The following is a 19,032-nucleotide window of genomic DNA, read 5'->3' on the forward strand; positions in this document are numbered from 1 at the left end:
TTACCGGTTCTATAACCCTTACATTGTGACTTCAGTCCTTCTACCCTTGCAGTACCTGCTCATTTGTGCTCTTCTTATCTGATTTAAACTGTCTGATATATGTTTACACAATATCCTAAAATATCTAGCCTTTCTGTACTTCATTGGAACCCATGCAATGAAACTTCTGACTCTGCACGAGTCTGATTATATAATTAGCTTATTTCCCACTCTCTGAAACAAAATCCCCATTTTCTTCAACTTCCAATCCTATTCCAGCTCCTACCCTTCTCAGGTTTAGCTTCTGGCTTTGCCTTCATATGAAAAATAGATTATCTCAATTTTGATCCTATTAAGGTATTTCCCAGTGCCATCTAAAAGCTTCAAGTCTTTCTTCAATTTACTAGAAATTGCTTTTTGCAATAAGTAAGATCTGGGTCCAACAAAACATTTTTCTCATAAGGATAGTGAACTGTGCTAAATCTTGGTTTAGCATTATGTGAATACCATTCATAGATGGTATTCTTGGGCTTTAATTTATCAGAAAATGTTTTCCCTAGTCTAGTTCTTAGGTAGAATTTAAGCTTTTTACTTAATTCCTGAAAAAAAGTAGCAAAGGGCTAGCCTTGGTGGCATACACCTTTAATCCCAGCATTTGTGAGGTAGAGACAAGTGGATCTGTATAAGTTCAAAGCCAGCCTGTTCTACATAGTATCAGGACAGTCAGAGCTACAAAATGAGACCCTGTGTGGTAGTTTGAATGCAAATGTCCCCTATAGTCTTATAGGGAGTGGTGCTATTAGAAGTATGGCTTTGTTGGAGTGGGTATGGCTTTGTTAGAGGAAGTGTGTCACTGTGGAGGCAGGCTTTGAGATTTCCTCTTCTCTGGATACTGCCCAGTGTCTTAGTCAACTTCCTGTGGCCTGTATATCATGACGTAGCCAGTATCACATCTGCCCACATGCTGCCATGCTCCCCACTATGATGATAATGGAATGAACCTTTGAAACTGTAAGTGAGCCACCTCAATTAAGTATTTTCATTTATAAGAACTGCTGTGGTATGGAGTCTCTTCGCAGCAATAAAAACCCCACGACACCCTCTGTCAAGCAAGCAAGCAAACAAGCAAACCAAAGTAGTAAAGATACATTTAGTCCTAATTTCCAGATAGACTTTGTAAACATTTCGGTTATAACTATAGACTTAAATGTACTACATAGTAGCAATTCTAACTATTGTCTTATTGTTATTCATACATAGTGTTTATCATGCATTAGTATTAAGTACTTTTCATTACCGCATGAATTCCCATATTAATGCTATAATGTTTTCTAGAAGCGAAAAGGTACAGAGGTCTCCTTATCTTAGGCCTGATTAGTGCCACACACACTGCCATTACAATTAGACCTCGGGTAAAGCTGTGTTTTCCAAGCTTTATTGTACCATCCCACGAGCACACTCATTTTTGTCATTTGGTGCCCCCCCCACACTTGAGCTTCATATTCACTTGTGTAGACACATACGGAAGAGTCATTTTTAATCAGCTTTCCCACTTTGGCTTCAATGCCATACTGCCCTTTCTTCTCGTCTATCCCATTGCTTTGCTTGTTTGAGATGAGGTCTATCATGTTTCCCAGACTGGTCTTAAACTCCCCAACCTGGCTTCAGGTGATTCTCCTGCCCTAGCTCCCTGGGTACTGGTCACACGTAGACATGTGCCAAGGTGCTTGGCCATTCCCTGGAACTTTTATTGGTGTTTTAAAATGTGGTATAAAAACATTTTTTATGGATTCGTGAAGCAAAACCTTGCTGTTCCTAGTCTACAGTTTTTCCAATGGTTTGTTGGAATATATATATATATATATATATATATATATATATATATATATATATATGGTGATAAGATTGGGTCCAAGTTTTGAAATGCTAAACTACATCTCCAGCCTCAGTCATTCCTATAAAAAGATGCATTATTCCATACTAGCTTTCTATAAAAACTTAAGGTTCATCTTGCTAATTCAGTTTCATCTTCATTTTGTTAACCTTTTAATTCCTGTTGCTTCTTACCACCCTTAACTCTAACTCCAGGGCACCTGACACCCTCTCCTGCCATCTGTGGGCACCTTCGTGCAAACTTGTACCCCTACACATACACACAATTAAAAGTAAAATCTTAACCTTTATTGGGAACTCAGATTTCTAGTCAAGGAAAATTGTGGGATTTTTGTGGTGTTGAGGATTGCTCTCAGGCCCTTGAGTATACTGGGAAACTACTCCACTGATCTGAATTCCCAGTTAGGAAATTATTATTATTATTTGTAATTACCCAGGGATGAGGGAATATTTTCTTGAAACAGTTCAGAAACTTCTAAGATGTATTATAACAGGTTAGATATTTTATTGTGTTTTGATGCTCATTTATGCTATATTTGATGTTTATCTTAGCCCCCAAATCCTTAATTGTTAACTTCCAAATAATAGTTTCTTTTTTTTTAATTTTATTTAATTTTATATAACAGTCCAATTAAATGAAAACAAACATTTATACACAATATTTGGGAATTTGGGCGTCGTTCTTTCCAAACTACTTCCTGCTGGTAAGGGGCGCTGTCTTGGGGGATTCGAAGAAGATTCAGATATCCTGGCTGTAGTCTGTAGGGCTGTTTTGTCCAGCTGTTTTGAATGTAGGATCAGCTTGTACTCTGTTTCAGGCGGTCTGGCGTGATCAAGCCACATTAGTCTGGAAGGAATCCACATCTTTTCATTTTCTGTGGAAACAAAAATAGAAACCCATTTCCCCAGTAACTTGTCCTTCAACTCTGGCCAATAGCCGGCGGAAGAGGACAAGGGCTGAGCTGGAACTTGAGAAGGTTTTGCAGGGTAGTCGGACCTCACTGGAAACTGGCGCTCTCCAGCTGAGACCTCGTTCTTTGGCAGAGGCCAGGATTTGGGGGTCAAGGATCTTGTCCGCAGGAACTCCCAAATAATAGTTTCTTGTATTGGTATCTTGAATAAATATATCATGAAGCTTGTGTTTTTGTCCGTGGTTTAGTGTTGGCGAATGCTATTGAGACCCTCCACAACCTCAGCAAGGACCAGATGGATGTTTCTCACTTGTGGGACACACTGTCTAGTTTGAATATTTATTTAAAAAAGGATGAATTATTAGATGCAGTGAAGTTAGCAACAGTTGATGGTGGGTATTCCAAATAGTAAATTAAGAGGTAAAGAAAGTTTAGTGTCTGCTTTTAGTGATAAACAGCCAAACAAATACAAAGTGGGGACCTCACTGTGCATTCAGCTTGCGTTTCTGTTACGCTCACGGTATGTTTCATACAGCTGTGAGCTGCCTGTGTGTTTTCCTGAGGGAAATATTTATTCAAGACTTTCACCCATTTAAAAAGTAGGTTGTATTTTTCTTGCTGTAAGTATTTTGAGTTCATTATATATTTTAGATAGTAGCCCTCTTATCCAATGTGTGATTTGAAAATATTTTCTTTCAATTCATGAGTAAGTGGTTGCTAGCTTCCTGCCCATAGTGTGTGTGTTTCTCTCTGTCTTTCTCTTGCTCCCTCTGATTATTGTTCTGACTACCCTTTTTACTTTGATGCTCTTCTCTTTGTCTATTTTTCTTGGGTCAGCTGTGCTTTCCAGGTTATATCCAAGAATTATCTGCCTAGAACATATGTCATGGAACATTCCCTCTGTTTTTTTCCCCAGCAGTTTTATAGATTCATGAGGGGTTCTCTGCAACCTTCATGGCCAGCAGAGTGACAATCTGCAGCAGAAAAAAAAAAGACAGTTCATCTCAGTGTGACTCAGGTAGCAGTATTGAGTCAAACACTCCACAAGTCAAACTCCAGAACTGATTCCAAGTGGTGGTTCGTTTTAGCTATGTTTAAGCACCGCACAATTTGGTGAAAATTATCCTGGTGATAATTAACTGAATACTGCATGGACAACAAAGCATCCATAAATGTCCTTAAGGAACAAAGAAATCTAAACAAAGTTCAGACATGACTCCATCAAACTTTTTGTAAAGTCCATAAAGATAGGCTCTATAGATTGACTGAGGAAAAACAAAGTTATGATAAGGGCCTGGGAGACGGTCCAGTGCTGGAAAAGTATCCACACAGATAGTGCAAAGAAAGCATGTCAGCTCCAGCCTTTTGGTTGGATAACAGGATTTGCATTCCTTCCCTTGAAGGAACAAACCTGTGGCCTTAGCATTCCAGGTTTCCCTACTGCTTATCTGTGAGCACAAAGACCTCCATGCCTCCTCCAGATTCAGATCTCAGTGAGGTGGAGTGTCTAATGGCTGAAATGATAATACCTACATTTAGGAACTATAAAGAAAATTCATATAATTTGGCTGTTCTGTATAAAACACCAGTATCTATTTTTTATTTCAATACCTTCATGTTGTATAGTGTGTTAACAGTAAGTATGTACTACCTAGCAAGAACATGTCTTTAAAAAAAAGATAAAGTATTTGTTCAGATTTTATGGTAACATCTTGTTGTTTTATTAGTCAGGATAGCTGACAGATTCAGAGGCAAAGTCTTTGTAGTTAGGTAGATTCTGGATATTTCTATGAGAAACAGGAAAATGTACTGTTGTAAAGGAATGCAATTTTATTATATAGTTCCTAAGAATTCAAGTGCTAATTTAAAACATACGGTGGATAAAAGGCAAGATATCATATTTGTAGCTATATTTGAAACCTGTAAAGTAGGATTTTGACAGCTTGGGTATGCACCTTGCTGGCCTCTGTGCTTTGTTCTAGTTTGCAATCATCAACTACAATAATTTCAAGTCTCCAATCTAAGCTTCCTCACTGGTGGTTAGGAAATAAAGTTGCTTCTGTCTCCCATGTTTGTCCCTTGACAGTAGTCTGGTGCTTGCATGCTCTTGCCTAGGTAAAAGGGTGTTCTTGGTCCTGTCAGACTTTTATGTTCAAAGAGCCTTTCAGGTTGTCTGTCACAGAAGTTTTTCCTTCAAACAAATCCTAAACTAAGGCTGAGGCCTAGCTTTTATTATTATTTAGGACTCCATTTGCATTTTGTATGACTACAGATCATATGGTTTCTCTTAAATGATGGAAATTGAGAACTCAGTTTAAATTTTATAGTCTTTGCACTCTTTCCATAAATCAACCTGTTACTAAAAATATGATTCTTAAGCATATATCAGATAATTTACATTTTATAGGTTGCTTCATTGGCTGACTTTTGCTTAATGGGGATAACGTAATAAAATATTTTTTTCCCTCAAAAGATGATAAAGTACAACTTGAAGAATTTTCAAAAGTAGTAAAGGACACGCGGGATGCCCTCAGGGTAAAAGGTAAATATGGGTTTGGAGTGGGGTGGGAAGATGGCTCTGCAGAGAAAGTTTTGCCGTATTCACCTGAGAATCTGAGTTTGGGTCCTTAGAACACATGGAAATGCCAGGTAGACTGCCTGTAATTCTAACTCTTAGAAGGCAGAGACCTGGGACACTCAGAATCTAGCCATATTGATGAACTCTGATTTCAGTGGAGAGATCCTGCTTCAATGAATACAGTGAAGAGTGATTGAGGAGACTCATCACTCAACCTGGACATGCATGCACATATATACCCCTGCATCTCCATAGGAGTATACACGTATGAACACACATGCAAGCATACCACACACATTCATTGAGTAGGAGGGGGAAAAGAGGATGAGGAGAAAGAGGAGGAGGAGGAGGAGGAGGAGAAGGAGGAGGAGGAGGAGGAGGAGAAAAGATATCGGAGCTGCGATTGTAGCCTGGTAGAGCCCCTGCCTAATGTGCACTGAGATCCTGGACTCCATAACCCCAGTGATAGTTAAGAAAGAAGAAAAATGAAGGTAAGTGAATTATTTGTAACTGTTTAAACTGGTTTTTTTTGATAATATGCTTTGATTTCTAGCTAACACATTTGCATTGTTCTGGTGGAAGGCAGGCAAAGCTTAGTTTGATTAGAAATTGGCACTTCTTTCAGAAGAAAAAAACTATTAAAAACATTTACAAGATATTTTAAATTCCACCTTCATTTCTTGGACTCTATGGGAAATCTGCTAGTTGGTTTTTTCTTTTTTTAAGATTTATTTTTATTTTGTGTGTGTGAGTGTGGTGCCTACTGATATGATCATGACGTGTGTGTCTGGTGCCTTTGGCAGTCCGAAGAGCACATTGGATCCCTTTGATCTGGAGTTATGGATGATTGTGAGCCACTGTGTGGGTGTGGGGAACTGAACTCTGGTCCTCTACAAAAGCAGTCAGTGCTCTTAACTGCTGAGCTATTTCTCCAGCCCCTGTCTTAGTTTTTTTTTTTTTTTTTTTAAGTTTTCCAGGTATTAAATCTACTGCTATTGTTTCCTTTATTAGACATTCCTCATCACCTTCCTGTAGTTCAATGGCTGTTTTTCTTTGCTATCTCTAATTTCACTTCCTTATCTTCACAATTAGGAAGCTAATAGCATCATGTTTATAGAACTGTTAGAGTCAAATGCAGCAATCCATGTGTAGCATAGAACCATGGTATTTGGAGTATGTTGTGTATTGAATAAAGAGTTACAACTTTATATCTAATTTTGAAACTAGGAGGGGGGCAGTGCTCTGAAAGATTGTTGCTCAGGACTGTTGACATTTTATAATTCAGGGAGCAAAGAAAACTTAGTCACAAAGTGCTGATGTTGGTTGGGCACCTGAACCTGAGAGATGGCCAGAGAGATGAGGATGGCATTACCACCCAGTGCAGAAGACGGCTGGGAACTTCTAGGAAGGGTTGTAAAGGGCAAGAAAGAGTTAATACAGTGGAATTGAGGCTGCTATCTTTAGAAAAGCCTATTTGGAAGTTTGCTGGCATATGGGAACTTAGCTTCCAGAATGTTCTCTCCATTACCAACTTACTATACCTAGACTACTTATGGGAGAGCATGGAAGCATCAGAGAAGAGTGTTTGTAAGTTTCTATGCTTTCCTTCAGTATGCACACATAAAGGTTTACAATGATGATGATACTGATGCTGTGTGTGTGTATGATAATGTTTGTGTATGATATATATATATATATATATGCATATGGGCACATATATGCTACAACATGTGTGTGAAGGTCATAGGACAACTTTCAGATGTTGATTCTCTCTTTCCTCTTGGAGTTCTGGGAATTTAACTCTGGTTTTCTTCAAGCTTATGTAGCAAGCGCCATTACCCACTGAGACCCTGAAGTCAGGATTTCATAATTAACAATGGACTGCACAGACAAAAGTCTTTATTATTCTGTTTTGATAAACCAGAGCTCAGTTCAATTATCAAAATGTCCTTTAAAATATATATTTCTAGAGTTGCAGGAGATAGCCTTAGCTCTGAATTCGGTCAAAGGTGAGAAGGTAGCTCGGGAGAACTTGGAAGATTTTCTAAAAGATCTTGGGATTACATCATTTAAAGACGAAGTGGAGAAAATCCTTGAATCAGACATTGTTTCTGGTGAGCATTTGCACTATTTTCAGTGTTTATAAAGTTTTTTGGTTTGTTTTGTTTTGGTTGGAGGACCTGCAGAAGTGGTGTGCATGTCTAGAGATGTTTGGTTATGTTTCTGAAAGTTTTATCTTTGAAAAAGGAGTTTTCCTTTAAAAGTCTATGCTTTTGCAGTTATAAGAATAAACAAGCCTTTTAGATAAACAAGCCTTTAAAATAAACAAGCCTAAGTTTTGTGGGGAGCACCCTTGTTAAAATTCTCCTGCTTGCAAATGCCTCGTTCCTTTCAGTGAAGAATGGCTTGAGAATTTAAACTGAGTAGCAATACTGCTTTCCCACTGGGCCAAGTGAAGTTACCGGCCCTTCTTGGCACTTGAATTCCATTTTGGAACTGGTATGTCTGCAGCCTTGTAGGGCTATGGTAAGAAATAACAGTTGGCAAAAAGAATCTAGAAGTACCTTGTAAATAAATATTTAAAAAATAAGCATTTTAAAATGTTTATTTTGATGTTATGTTTTGAAAATCACTTTGCTAAGGAATTCTTACATTTTACTTCTCTCTCTGTGTCTCTCTGTCTCGTCTCTCCTTTCTAGAAGGCAACATGGTGAATGTTAAAGACTGCATGGAAGCTTTGAGAGACACTCAGAAATTTTCTAACTTCACAGGTAAGAGCTTTTCGGGAAAACTTACAAGGCAGCAACACTTGGAGTTGTTTAGAGGTCGTTTAGTCAAGCATCACATTTAATGCTTGCTCTACCTTCATGTTGTGATTTGTCCCCCTTAAACTCTGTGTGTGAAGTGAATGGAAACTCACCTGACTGTGGTGCCTAGAGGTGGGACCTTAGGAACTGATTAAGACTTGACAAGCTCAGCAAGAGTAGAGCCCTCATGATTGGCCCCTGGGGGCTCTCTCAGGGAGCTTTACTCGCTGAGCATGCTCTCAGCCCGTTTTCTAAATATTTCCAGTTGTGCGTTGATCTTCCCCTTGATCTAGAAGTAGCTTAGGAGGTAATCTTAAACCCCACAGTGCTATCGCTCCACTGCTGCCCATGCTTGTCAATTCTAGTTTTAGATTGCTGAGCTAGAGAATGAGGTCTCCAGCAGGGACCTAACACTTCATTAGTCCATTAAAAGCCAAGTTTCAGAAACTCCTGTTTTTTATCTTATGTGCACGTGTGTCAGGTCCCCTGGAACTGGAGTCACAGACAACTGTGAGCTGCATGTGGGTGCTGGGAATTGAACCCAGGTCCTCTGGAAGGACAGTCAGTGCTCTTAACTGCTGAGGCATCTCTACAGCCCCCTCAAAAACTTTTACGTGCTGGTTTAAAATCAAAATCAAATTATGTTCGGAGATAGGCTAATGACCCAGAAAAAATAACCCTATTAAACATGGCTACTTTTACATAAAATTTGAATAATTTATTATCTATTTCTCCCACTGAAATATTAGGGAAACTTTTTTAGACATATATTTTAGATGTAGGGATGCTTTCCCTCTGTGTTTTAATGTTTGTCTGTCTCTTGTTCCCTCTCTCTTTCTCTCTCTGAATTATAGGAGCTTATTGGCTGTAGGCTTCTTAGTTCAAATGTCTACTAAACTGGAGGAGATTAGGACTGTCTTCAGTGAAGTTAGCTGGCAGGAGCAAGGGAAACTGGAAGAGGAAGACTGGGTTTGGAGGATGCTTAAGGAGGAAAGGAACTTTAAACTGAAAAAGTAGTACACTCTTGTATATATTTTGAAACACTCTGTCCAAATCCTAGGCTTTACAAGATAGTTTTGAACATAAACAAGGGTTGTTCTCTTAGCATGATGGATTTCAAGTGTAAGCCTGGGCTGGGCAACATAGTTAGACTCTGAAAAAAAAATGAGAGGTGGGTCTATCTATAATGATCAAAGGATATAGATAGACAATGGTTAGCATGAAGAAGACTATCAGAGTGGGGTGGAGTGCTCTACTTACAAGGCCACATGTGGTTAGTGAGTGTCACACTGGATAGTGCAAGCTAAAAGAGGTCATGGATTTTCTTATTGTGCTCAACAGTTTAGATCCTCAAACTGAGTGAGGTATTGAATGTACTGAATATGTACATTGTATGTGTATTCTATATGCACATTTTCTGTACTTGTAGCATTGAAAGAGGCCATTGATGAGCTGGATTCCATGAAAGGAAGTTATCGGTATGATAAAGACAGATCTCTGGAGGGACTGGAAAATGTCGAGGGTAAGTTTTTAAGCAGACAGCCAGCAGCTTGTAATTAACATTTAGTTTACATTTTTTAAATTCAGGGAGTTCACCCATGGGCTTTCAGTTTTAACAGTTAACATTACTGTTTTTCTGATTTCCCCTAAAGATGGTTTTTCATTATGTGGTATGGGTGTGTATCCACAAGAGCAGGTGCTGGAGGAGGCCAGAGGCATTGGATCCCCCTAGATCTGGAGACACAGGAATTGTGAGCTGCCCCATGAGAACAGAACTGAGTACCTCTGCCCAGAGCATCTGAGGCATATCCTCAGCCCCTTTCTAAATATTCAGTCAAGGATTTCAAACTATTTTACCAGATACCAATTCATTCTTAAAAATTCCTAAATAATAGCATGAGCACATTGGAACACTATTTAGTATAGATTAGATTTTGAAATATATATTCATAGAGATCATTTGTTTGTTATTTTTTTGTTTTGTTTTTTTGAGTCAAAGTTACTCTATGTAACAGCCCTAGCTGTCCTGGTACTAGCTCTACAGAGTGGGCTGGCCTCAAACTCACAGAGAGCCACCTAACTCTGCCTCTCAAGTGGAGATGAAAAGTTTTAAAAGATAGATTTATTTTTATTGTACATGTATGAATGTTTGGTATGCAGTATGTGTGTGCCACAGGCATGTGCCTGTGGAGACCACAAGGGGCATCAATCTCCTGAAGTGGTGTTTCAGATACTTGAGAGACACTTGGGTTCCGGGAGTTGAACCTGGGTTCTCTGTAAGAGCTCTCAACCACTGAGCCATCTCTCCAGACCCTAAAGAAATTTTGTTATGAAATTAAATGCCTACGTGATCCCATGGGCTGCATTACAAACTGAGTCTCAGGTTATTTCACCATGCTGTGGTCTTCAAGCTGATGTTTATTTCTACATAAATTTCATTCCCAATTAATACATTTTATCTGTATTTTAGATGATCTTAGTACTATAATTTTTCCCTCATTCTCTTCTCCCTCATTCTTTCCTGCTTTTTCTCCTTCTCCGTTTCTTGTAAATGGCCATTAGGTAAAGCATTGTTGAATAATTTAATTGAAGCATGCTTATTTTGTAGCCAATTATCTGTTTATTTACAGTAAATTTACTTGATCATCTATATGGTTCTTAACTATATTTTGAAAAATATTAGCTGCAATCGAATAGAATTTTAGCATATATGTATATATATATATAGTAAAAAAATTTCCCAAGGGACAGCCAGTGAAATTGCTCAGTGGGTAGAGTAGTTTGACCACCACAGGCTTGTGCCTTGGCCCCTAAAATTTCCTGAGTGTAAATTTGGCACCCTAGAACAGTTTTTATTGCTAGAGTCAATGAAGAAGGACTACATCTAGAGAGTAGTGGCAATAGTCACAGCTAAGCATCCTCACCCTGCAGTATCTATGCCAGCACCCCTGCAATCAATGGTGATCCGAGCCAAAATGTTAATAGTGCTCAGGTCTAGAAATCTTAGAGTTAGTTACAAAATTGTTAAGCCCTACCATTTTAGTAAAGGTAGTTCATCATACCCAGACAAAAAATTAAGGTAAGTATGATGTATTTGTGTTTTAACCACCTTTTGTTTTAAGGAATACCCTGCTACTTATAAATTATCCTAAAGCCCTCTTCAGACCATTCACACAAATAGAGTGGGGTTGAATAGATATCTGTTCTTCTCTCAGGCACCTATAGGACAGCTCACAAATTCCACTTCCAAGAGATCCGATGCCCTCTTCTGTCCCTTGTAAGCAACAGCTACACCTGTGGTCACCGACATAAATGCCAGCAGAACATCCATACATATAAAATAATAAAAATGAAAAAAAAAAAAAAACAAAACCAGAATGACTTCTTTCCTATGATCTATCCCTCAAATAGATTTACACCTCTGTAGAAAGGATGTGGGTTAATGAGATAATTGCAACTGGTACGTAGAAGAAGTGCCGGGGTTAACAGCTTGGTAGATGAGAGAAAAAGAGAGGAAGGGAAGGGAGGAGGGTGAGAGATTGATTTCAGAGTAGTAAGTAAATACTGCATTGAACAGATGCCAGTAAAGCAGAGGCACCTGTCTTTGGGAACTGCCACATTTAAGGAGTGGGTGAAGGTGATCACAGAAGAAGCTAGAAAGAGTGAGAGTGAAGGATGAGACTATGGTTGTCTGAGAAGGGAACGGTTATCACCGATTAGTGTTACCAAGAGAAGAGCTTGACTTATCCCCTTGTCCAAGTAGGGAAGGTCAAGTGCCGTTCTTCCTTCATTGTTTCCCTCTGTCTACACTTTAGGTTTTATAGAAGAAGCTGTGTCTCCACACCTGAAATTGCCAACAGTAAGTGGTGAGTATGAACTTTATATTGATACGTATGTATATACACATATGTATTTCATGTAGCAAGAGAGATTTTACATGATTGTCAAATGCTGATGTGTTTCTAATGTATCTTGCCCAAATCTAGAATATGGTTGTGAGAGAAAATGTGGTATTTATTTTTCTCTGAGTCTGCATTTCTTCTCTTTACATAATTTCCCCTTTCCTACATTTTTTTTTCCTGAAAATGTCATTAAGCCCATTTTTCTTTACAGCTGAATACAATTCCACAGTATATAATAACTACGTTTTCTTTATCCATGGACATCTGGGCTGGTTCCATTCCTTAGTTGTTGTGAGTGAAGTCTTTGGGCAGGTGAGAGGTGTAGCTGGGTCACATAGATGGTCTATCTTCAGTATTTTTTTTTTTTTGACAAAACTCCATACTCTTTCCCATGGCATGCATGCCATAATCCTGTGGCATTACTTTGCACCGTTTATTTATTTATTTATTTATTTGCACCATTTATTTTGCAGTCTGTGTTTCTTCAGCTGTATTGCTTCTCCCCACCCCATCACAAATTCTGTACTTTCTTTTTACTCCTAAACATCTACATATTCTGCTTCTTGGCATATTCTTCCCTGGTTTGTTTTGTTCATTGATGTGCACTGGTGAGCCTGCTTCCTTGGAGGCATCTCTGCCTCATCTGATAGCTTAACCTAATTTCCTTTGTTGTGTGCTCTCATTAGTTCACTTCTGGTCCTCAGTACTTATTCCATATAAAAATAGCTGTTCATGGTTTTAATGATTTCATTCATGTTATTGCCTCCTATTTTCCTGGAAGTGCCATTGGCCTAGTGATAATTGTAGCTCCAGAATGCAATGAAATCTTGGCCCTTATCTTACTGTTAAGAAAAGTTAATGTTTATAGCTAATTAAATTTAGTATGCCAGATATTGTTTTGAATGTTTTACAATAACTCATAATCTTAAAATATTCATTGAATGATCTGCTTTATCTCTTTAGCTTTGTTGTTCATCATACTTGCATTTGTATTTATTCTGTAGTCATACTACTTATTATAATTTAAATTGCTTCAGTTTGCTTTTGGGTCCGTGTTTTTGTGTATACTATTTACTTTGTATATATTTCCTGTTGGACCAACTTACACACCCCCCCACACACACATGCAGGAGCTTGGCTCAGATGTCATATTCCATTTCATAGAGCCTTATTCCAAGTTTATCATGCACTAATGATGTGAGAATGTTATTCTGAGATTGATCTTGTGTACCCTTTCTCATAGCACCAATTATGTGATAGATTTTAATTATGTTTACAGAGATGGACGCATTGGTCTCTCTCCTTAAGGAATTTACAGGAAACACTTTGATAAGAGGGATTGGTTTTTCAGTATTGCTTGTTAGTAGCTATAAAATGGCTGTTAGTGGAAAGGATGTTGATGGTGGGTGTTTTTTTCCTAAATGACTTTCATGAAGGCTTGAATCCCTTTGTGTAACTTCAGAGTAGGGAAATATACACAAGTTTATTTTGAGGTTAAAAGACAAATGGTATAGATAAAAAAATTCAAAACACCAATGCTTAAAAATATACCTTATATTTTAAATTGTGTGAGGTAATAGGACTGCCATTTTGGCTATAGGGATTGTGGACAAAAGAACTTGGTTCAGAGAGGATATTGATAACTGATAATCTTACAAGGGGGTCCAGGTTCCTGCCCTTCATCCCTTTACAAATGACTATAGTTGTAAAGTGAACATTTAACTCCCCAAGTTGCTTGGCAGTAACAGAACATCCACCACCACCTTTTTGCCATAAACTTTTAACTTAAATATTGTTCGGCATAAGGAGATCATCATCATTACCATTAGAAAATATTTTCCTTCTACTAGAATTTTGGTTCCTGTAAATATTTAATACATGCCTTTCCCCATAGTGGGTTTTGGATGAATTGGTTTGTCTGTGTTCTTTTTTAAGACAGGTTCTCTGTTATGTAGCTCTGGCTGTTCTGGAACTCACTCTGTAGACCTCACTACTGGCCTCCAACTCAGTAAGATCCACCTGCCTCTGCCTCCTGAGTGCTAGGATTAAAGATGTGTGCCACCACTCCCAGCCCTTTATGTATTTTTTTTATAACAGTATGTTGTACATATTTATCTTTGTAGAGATCAAAGAAGCTGCTGACATCTTGTCACGTGTTGATAATGGCAAGATCACTGTATCTGACTTGCAGCATGCCTTGAAATGTTTGAATGCCAATTTAACAGAAGAAGACTTCAAAGAAGCCCTTGAGCACTGTGACACCAATGGTGAGATGTTATGCTCTTTTGTTCTTTGGTTCTTTTTGGCTTAAGAGTGTTTTCATTTTTCTTACTCCTAGGAAAGGTAGAATGTATATATGAGGTTAAAATGAGAAATAGAGTCATGCTATTGGAAGCTTGATTGACACAAGTCAGGGCCAATTCCACTAATTTACGCATTCATTGATCTATCTAATTGCTCGTACTCATCTGCTATAATATATACTTAATAGATAATTATCATTCATTGCCTACAAGTCTGAGTGAGGAAATATCATACATCATAGAAAGTATTTTGTCTCGATATGGAGTATTTTAGAGGAGATGCAACTTCACCTGTCCTTTGATATGGAGTGCTTGTCACATTTTGATTTTTAACCAAATAAAATAAAATGCATTTTGAAAGTGCAATTGTTTTGTTTGAGTAATTGTTTCCAGATGGCTCCATATTTATCCTTGTTATCTGCCACTGACTTGATCTCTTTTCATGAATTATATGTGAGATTATAAATTTGTGTGTATGTATACGCAAGTTTACTTTTAGAAAATGAAATAATTTGGCAATTTTCTAGAAGATGATAAGCTTCATAGATTTTAGGTTTCAGTTTGGGGATGTCTGTCTTTTTTTTTCTCTGGGAATCCTGTGAATTCTAGAATTGGAAATGCCTGCCTCACACAATTTGGTTATTGATTTTTATCAGATCCTCTAGATTATTTTTTAATCTGGGTCAGTTTTTATATGATTTGGTGATTTAGTCTTCCTTGTTTATACCAAGTCAGTGAATATTCCTTACTACCTATTTTTTTAAGATTTATTTTTATTTATGTGTATGTATGTATGTATGACTGTGTGAATGTATGTCATGTGTGGAGGTATCTGAGGAGACTGAAGAGGACATTGGATTCTCTGGAGCTGGAGTTAAGGAGGCTGTGAGCTGCTGGATATAGGTGCTGGGTACTGAAGTTACACCTTTGATTTTGCCACATCCAAGTGCTATAAATTTAGGAATTTCTCCTTTACCCCCACTGTGTGTCAGGTTGGGTGATTTAGGCCTCCTCCTTCATACTGAATCAGCAAACATACATCTTCCTTTTTTAACTTTAAGGATTTATTTTTATTTTTACTTATTGTACACACACGTGTCTGTGCACGTGTGTGCTACATGTGTACAGGTACTGGAGGAGGCCAGAAGTGGACATCAGATCCTCTGGAGCTGGGGTCAAGGTGGTTGTAAACTTCTGGACATGGGTACTGGGAATTGAACTTGGGCCCTATGAAGGAGCAGGAAGCATCACTTTATATATTTACTTGGTGTATGTCCTAACTCCCATTTTAGCATAGACTCAGGTCTTTTGTATGGCTCTGCATGAATATTTAGATAAATTTTCTAGTCATTTCTTGATTTTAATTTTATCTCCCAGATTGTTGTAGTGTTGCTACTCACTGTTCACTAGTTTATAGTACCTAGCTAATCTTCCTTATTTCCTTCACTCAGGACCCCAGTCATATATGCTGTCCCTTGGGGCTTATGTTAGGACTTTTCCATGTTACCCACATTGTCATTTCATTATAGTTTAGACTCTTTCACATGTCTGTGATTTTTGTATCAGTGTATGTATACATTTATAGTAACATTGCAACTCCTGCAATGAGACTGAATCATTTCAAATAACAGCCTCTAGAACTCCCCGAGGGTCTTATCATTTGAACAAGATAATTTCTCTTTGTTGTTTCCTTTTAACAGGAGGCATATTAATTATATACAAACATATAATGTTGTGAAAATTAAATGAATTAATACATGTAAAGTAAATATAAGGAATTAAAATGTTATTTAATATTAACAGTGAATCATAAGTGTTAGATGTTCTATTGAAATAGTTCCTATAATTTGAGAAGAGTGAATGAAAATGAGTTTTATATTATTATTATGAATCAGAATTTTAATTTCATGTGCTGATTAAATACAACATTTTAATGTTAGCATGTTTGATTTTGACCTTCCAGAGAACATGGAGGTGGACTTAAAAGATTTCTTAATGGAAATGAAAAATACTCCAAGCTTTAAGGATTCCATAGGTATGTGAATACTTCTGGTTCAAGAAGGTGGCTGGAAAGTTGCTTTATAATCTATGAAAATTTAAATTAGTTGTGTATTTTAAAAACTTAGGTGTGTGTGTGTGTGTGTGTGTGTGTGCGCACGCGTGCACGCGCACCCATGTGTATAAGCATGTCCCATGGAGGCTTAAGACATTGGATCTCTGGGAGCTAGAATTACAGGTGTTTTTGAGTCTCTCCATGTGTGTGATAGGAGCTACACTGGTGTTTTCTGCAAAGAGCAGTCTGCACTCCTAACCACTGAGCCATTTCTTGAGTTCCTAGATGTGTGTTTTTAATTGATATGTAATTTACAAACATAAACATTGCCCTTTAAAATACATAATTTATTGGTTTTTGATCACAAAATCGTATAAGCTGCTTCAGCCTTCCTGGTACCTAGGACTACAAGTATTCACTACCATGTTCTAAAGAACTTGCATTTTTTTTAAAAAACAGATCTCTTATTTTTTTCAGATTTCACAAAACTACCAACACAAACAGGCTTGTGTCCTTCAAATGCCCTGGTTTGAAATGCCTTTCCCCCCATGTCTGCTATTCAGCTAGCTCTTGACCCAGAACTTATTTTTAGTTCCATTCTGTATCTTACTTACTTCCTGAATCTATTTTTCCTTGCTATGATTTTTTTCCTGTATTTTGCTAATGTCCATTTTCCACAAGAGTCAAAGAAAGGAAACATGAGAGTTAGGAGTTTTGAGTCTTTGGATGCTTGTAAATACTCTCCTTTTACCTTTGTCTTCTCTGGTTATATGTCTGGTATGTTAATTACTATTCTTAATGCTGTGACAAAGCACCCCACAAAATCAGCTTGAGGAAAGAAAGGTTTGTCTTGGATTATAGCAGTTTGAGGGTACAGTCCATCATGATGTAGCCTGGTGGCAGGAGCATGAGGCAGCTGGCCACATGACTCACGGTTAAGAAGCAGAGATGGGTGCATGCTGGTGCTGGCCACATGACTCTCAGTCAAGAAGGTGGTGGTCAGCTCACTCTCTCCTTTTTATTCAATTCAGTACGCAGCCTGTGGGATGGTGCTGCCCACAGTCAGCATGGGGCTTTCCTGATCAATAAAAATCTTTCTGGAAATTCCCTCGGCAGACTTAGCTGGAGATGTCTATCCATGTTGATTGTAACCCTATCAGGCTGGCAGTCAAGACTAACCATCACAAGTGGGAATTAAATGTTACATTTATTAAAATGCTTGTCACTTAATAGTTGTTAGTAAGTGAATATGATTCTATTGCTGCCTTCCTGAGTCTAGCCAGCCACACTTTCTATTTGGTCTATGTTGATAAGTATTTTGAAATCCCTGGTATTGGATCTTTCCACTGATGCAATAAGTCAGATCAGGCTGAATAAAAGTCCAGGTTTAATGATTCTCAGGGGAAAAGAGCAGGAGAGAAATCATTACACTGCTCCCAAGGAGGGGGCCTTAAGTACCCTGTAGGCCCTGTCTTTGAGTAGCTCTAGGGGAAGGGGGAGCTGTCAATGGTGGACTTTCTAAGAAGGGTGGGGCTTGGAATGGGAGAGTGAGACCAGAGCAATCCCCAACATATATTTTTTATAATATGCATGCATGCATTATGTATGTATGTATGTATGTATGTATGTATGTATGTATGTATGTATGTATTCTGAGTTATGGTTGGTGTTAACAAGAGTTGGAGGAAGAAGCTTCCCCGGTCAACAGATGCCTGGCAATTACGTCTCCCAAGAGTAGTGTCTATTAATAATTTAGAACAAAATGACACCATGCTTACATTTTGCTCTTCAGGTTAACCCTTTTGTTGTATCATCTATTTTGTCTTAGCAGCACAACCTTACGTTAAATAATGCATGTAGCTTTGGTTTAAAGGTTGTTTGTAACACTTCAGAGTGGTCTCAAGGGTCACATGTGCAGTGATAAATGTTCTGAGGGGTAGTCTGACTGCCTGACAGATGTGTCAGTCTGAAAGGTATAGTCGTTAAAAGCTTTGCCTTTGGACCTGTATTGCAGAGTCTGAATCTTGTTCTTACTGTGTAATTACCAATGTAATTACAGCAAGTCAATTTAATCTTGCCAGCCTCAGTCTCTTCATCTGAAAAATGGGTATAATAATGATTACTTTTAAGATTATTGTGAGATTAAATAGGTAAGGTAAAGGTGCTCAGAGCAGTGTCTAGCACTAAGGTTTTAATGTTAGCTCCTGTTTTTAATAGCATGTTCAAAGGTTCATGTACATTTCCATTATATTATCCAACCCAAGTCAAGTGGTGGGTAGTGCATAGTGTCTGCTGTTGAAACATTTTTCTTCTACTGTCTTTCTATAGTCACACAGCTACTCCTAACCACTCCCCAAGTTCTCCAGAAGGATCTAATTGATGTCTCTGATTTCAAGAAGTTATTGGTGAATGATGACCTTCATTCAGCTGAAACCGTTCTGACTGAAGTGTTAAAAAATGTTCCTGAACATGGTGTGTACCTGTAATCTACCTACCTTAACTGGGTTGTTCTGTCCAGGTGAAGGAGATGGATGTCTGGGTGGAGCACACAGCATGGAGGGTGATCCTGTACCATCTCTGCAGTGGGATGGCTGGTCACACTACCT

General features: G+C 38.1%; 1 protein-coding gene across 1 annotated transcript in view; it reads left to right on the forward strand.

The window, feature by feature from the left end:
- Positions 1 to 19,032, forward strand: part of Efcab13 (EF-hand calcium binding domain 13) — a 68,006-nt gene that overhangs the window by 38,572 nt on the left and 10,402 nt on the right. Inside the window, exons 14-21 of the mRNA XM_051182924.1 lie at positions 3,032 to 3,175; positions 5,257 to 5,325; positions 7,332 to 7,475; positions 8,061 to 8,132; positions 11,984 to 12,034; positions 14,194 to 14,337; positions 16,337 to 16,408; positions 18,755 to 18,898. Of these exons, the coding sequence (XP_051038881.1) occupies positions 3,032 to 3,175; positions 5,257 to 5,325; positions 7,332 to 7,475; positions 8,061 to 8,132; positions 11,984 to 12,034; positions 14,194 to 14,337; positions 16,337 to 16,408; positions 18,755 to 18,898 (840 nt within the window). The remainder of the gene's footprint in view (positions 1 to 3,031; positions 3,176 to 5,256; positions 5,326 to 7,331; positions 7,476 to 8,060; positions 8,133 to 11,983; positions 12,035 to 14,193; positions 14,338 to 16,336; positions 16,409 to 18,754; positions 18,899 to 19,032) is intronic.

The sequence above is a fragment of the Phodopus roborovskii genome, unplaced genomic scaffold, assembly GCF_943737965.1.
Source record: "Phodopus roborovskii unplaced genomic scaffold, PHOROB, whole genome shotgun sequence".
NCBI lineage: Eukaryota > Metazoa > Chordata > Mammalia > Rodentia > Cricetidae > Phodopus > Phodopus roborovskii.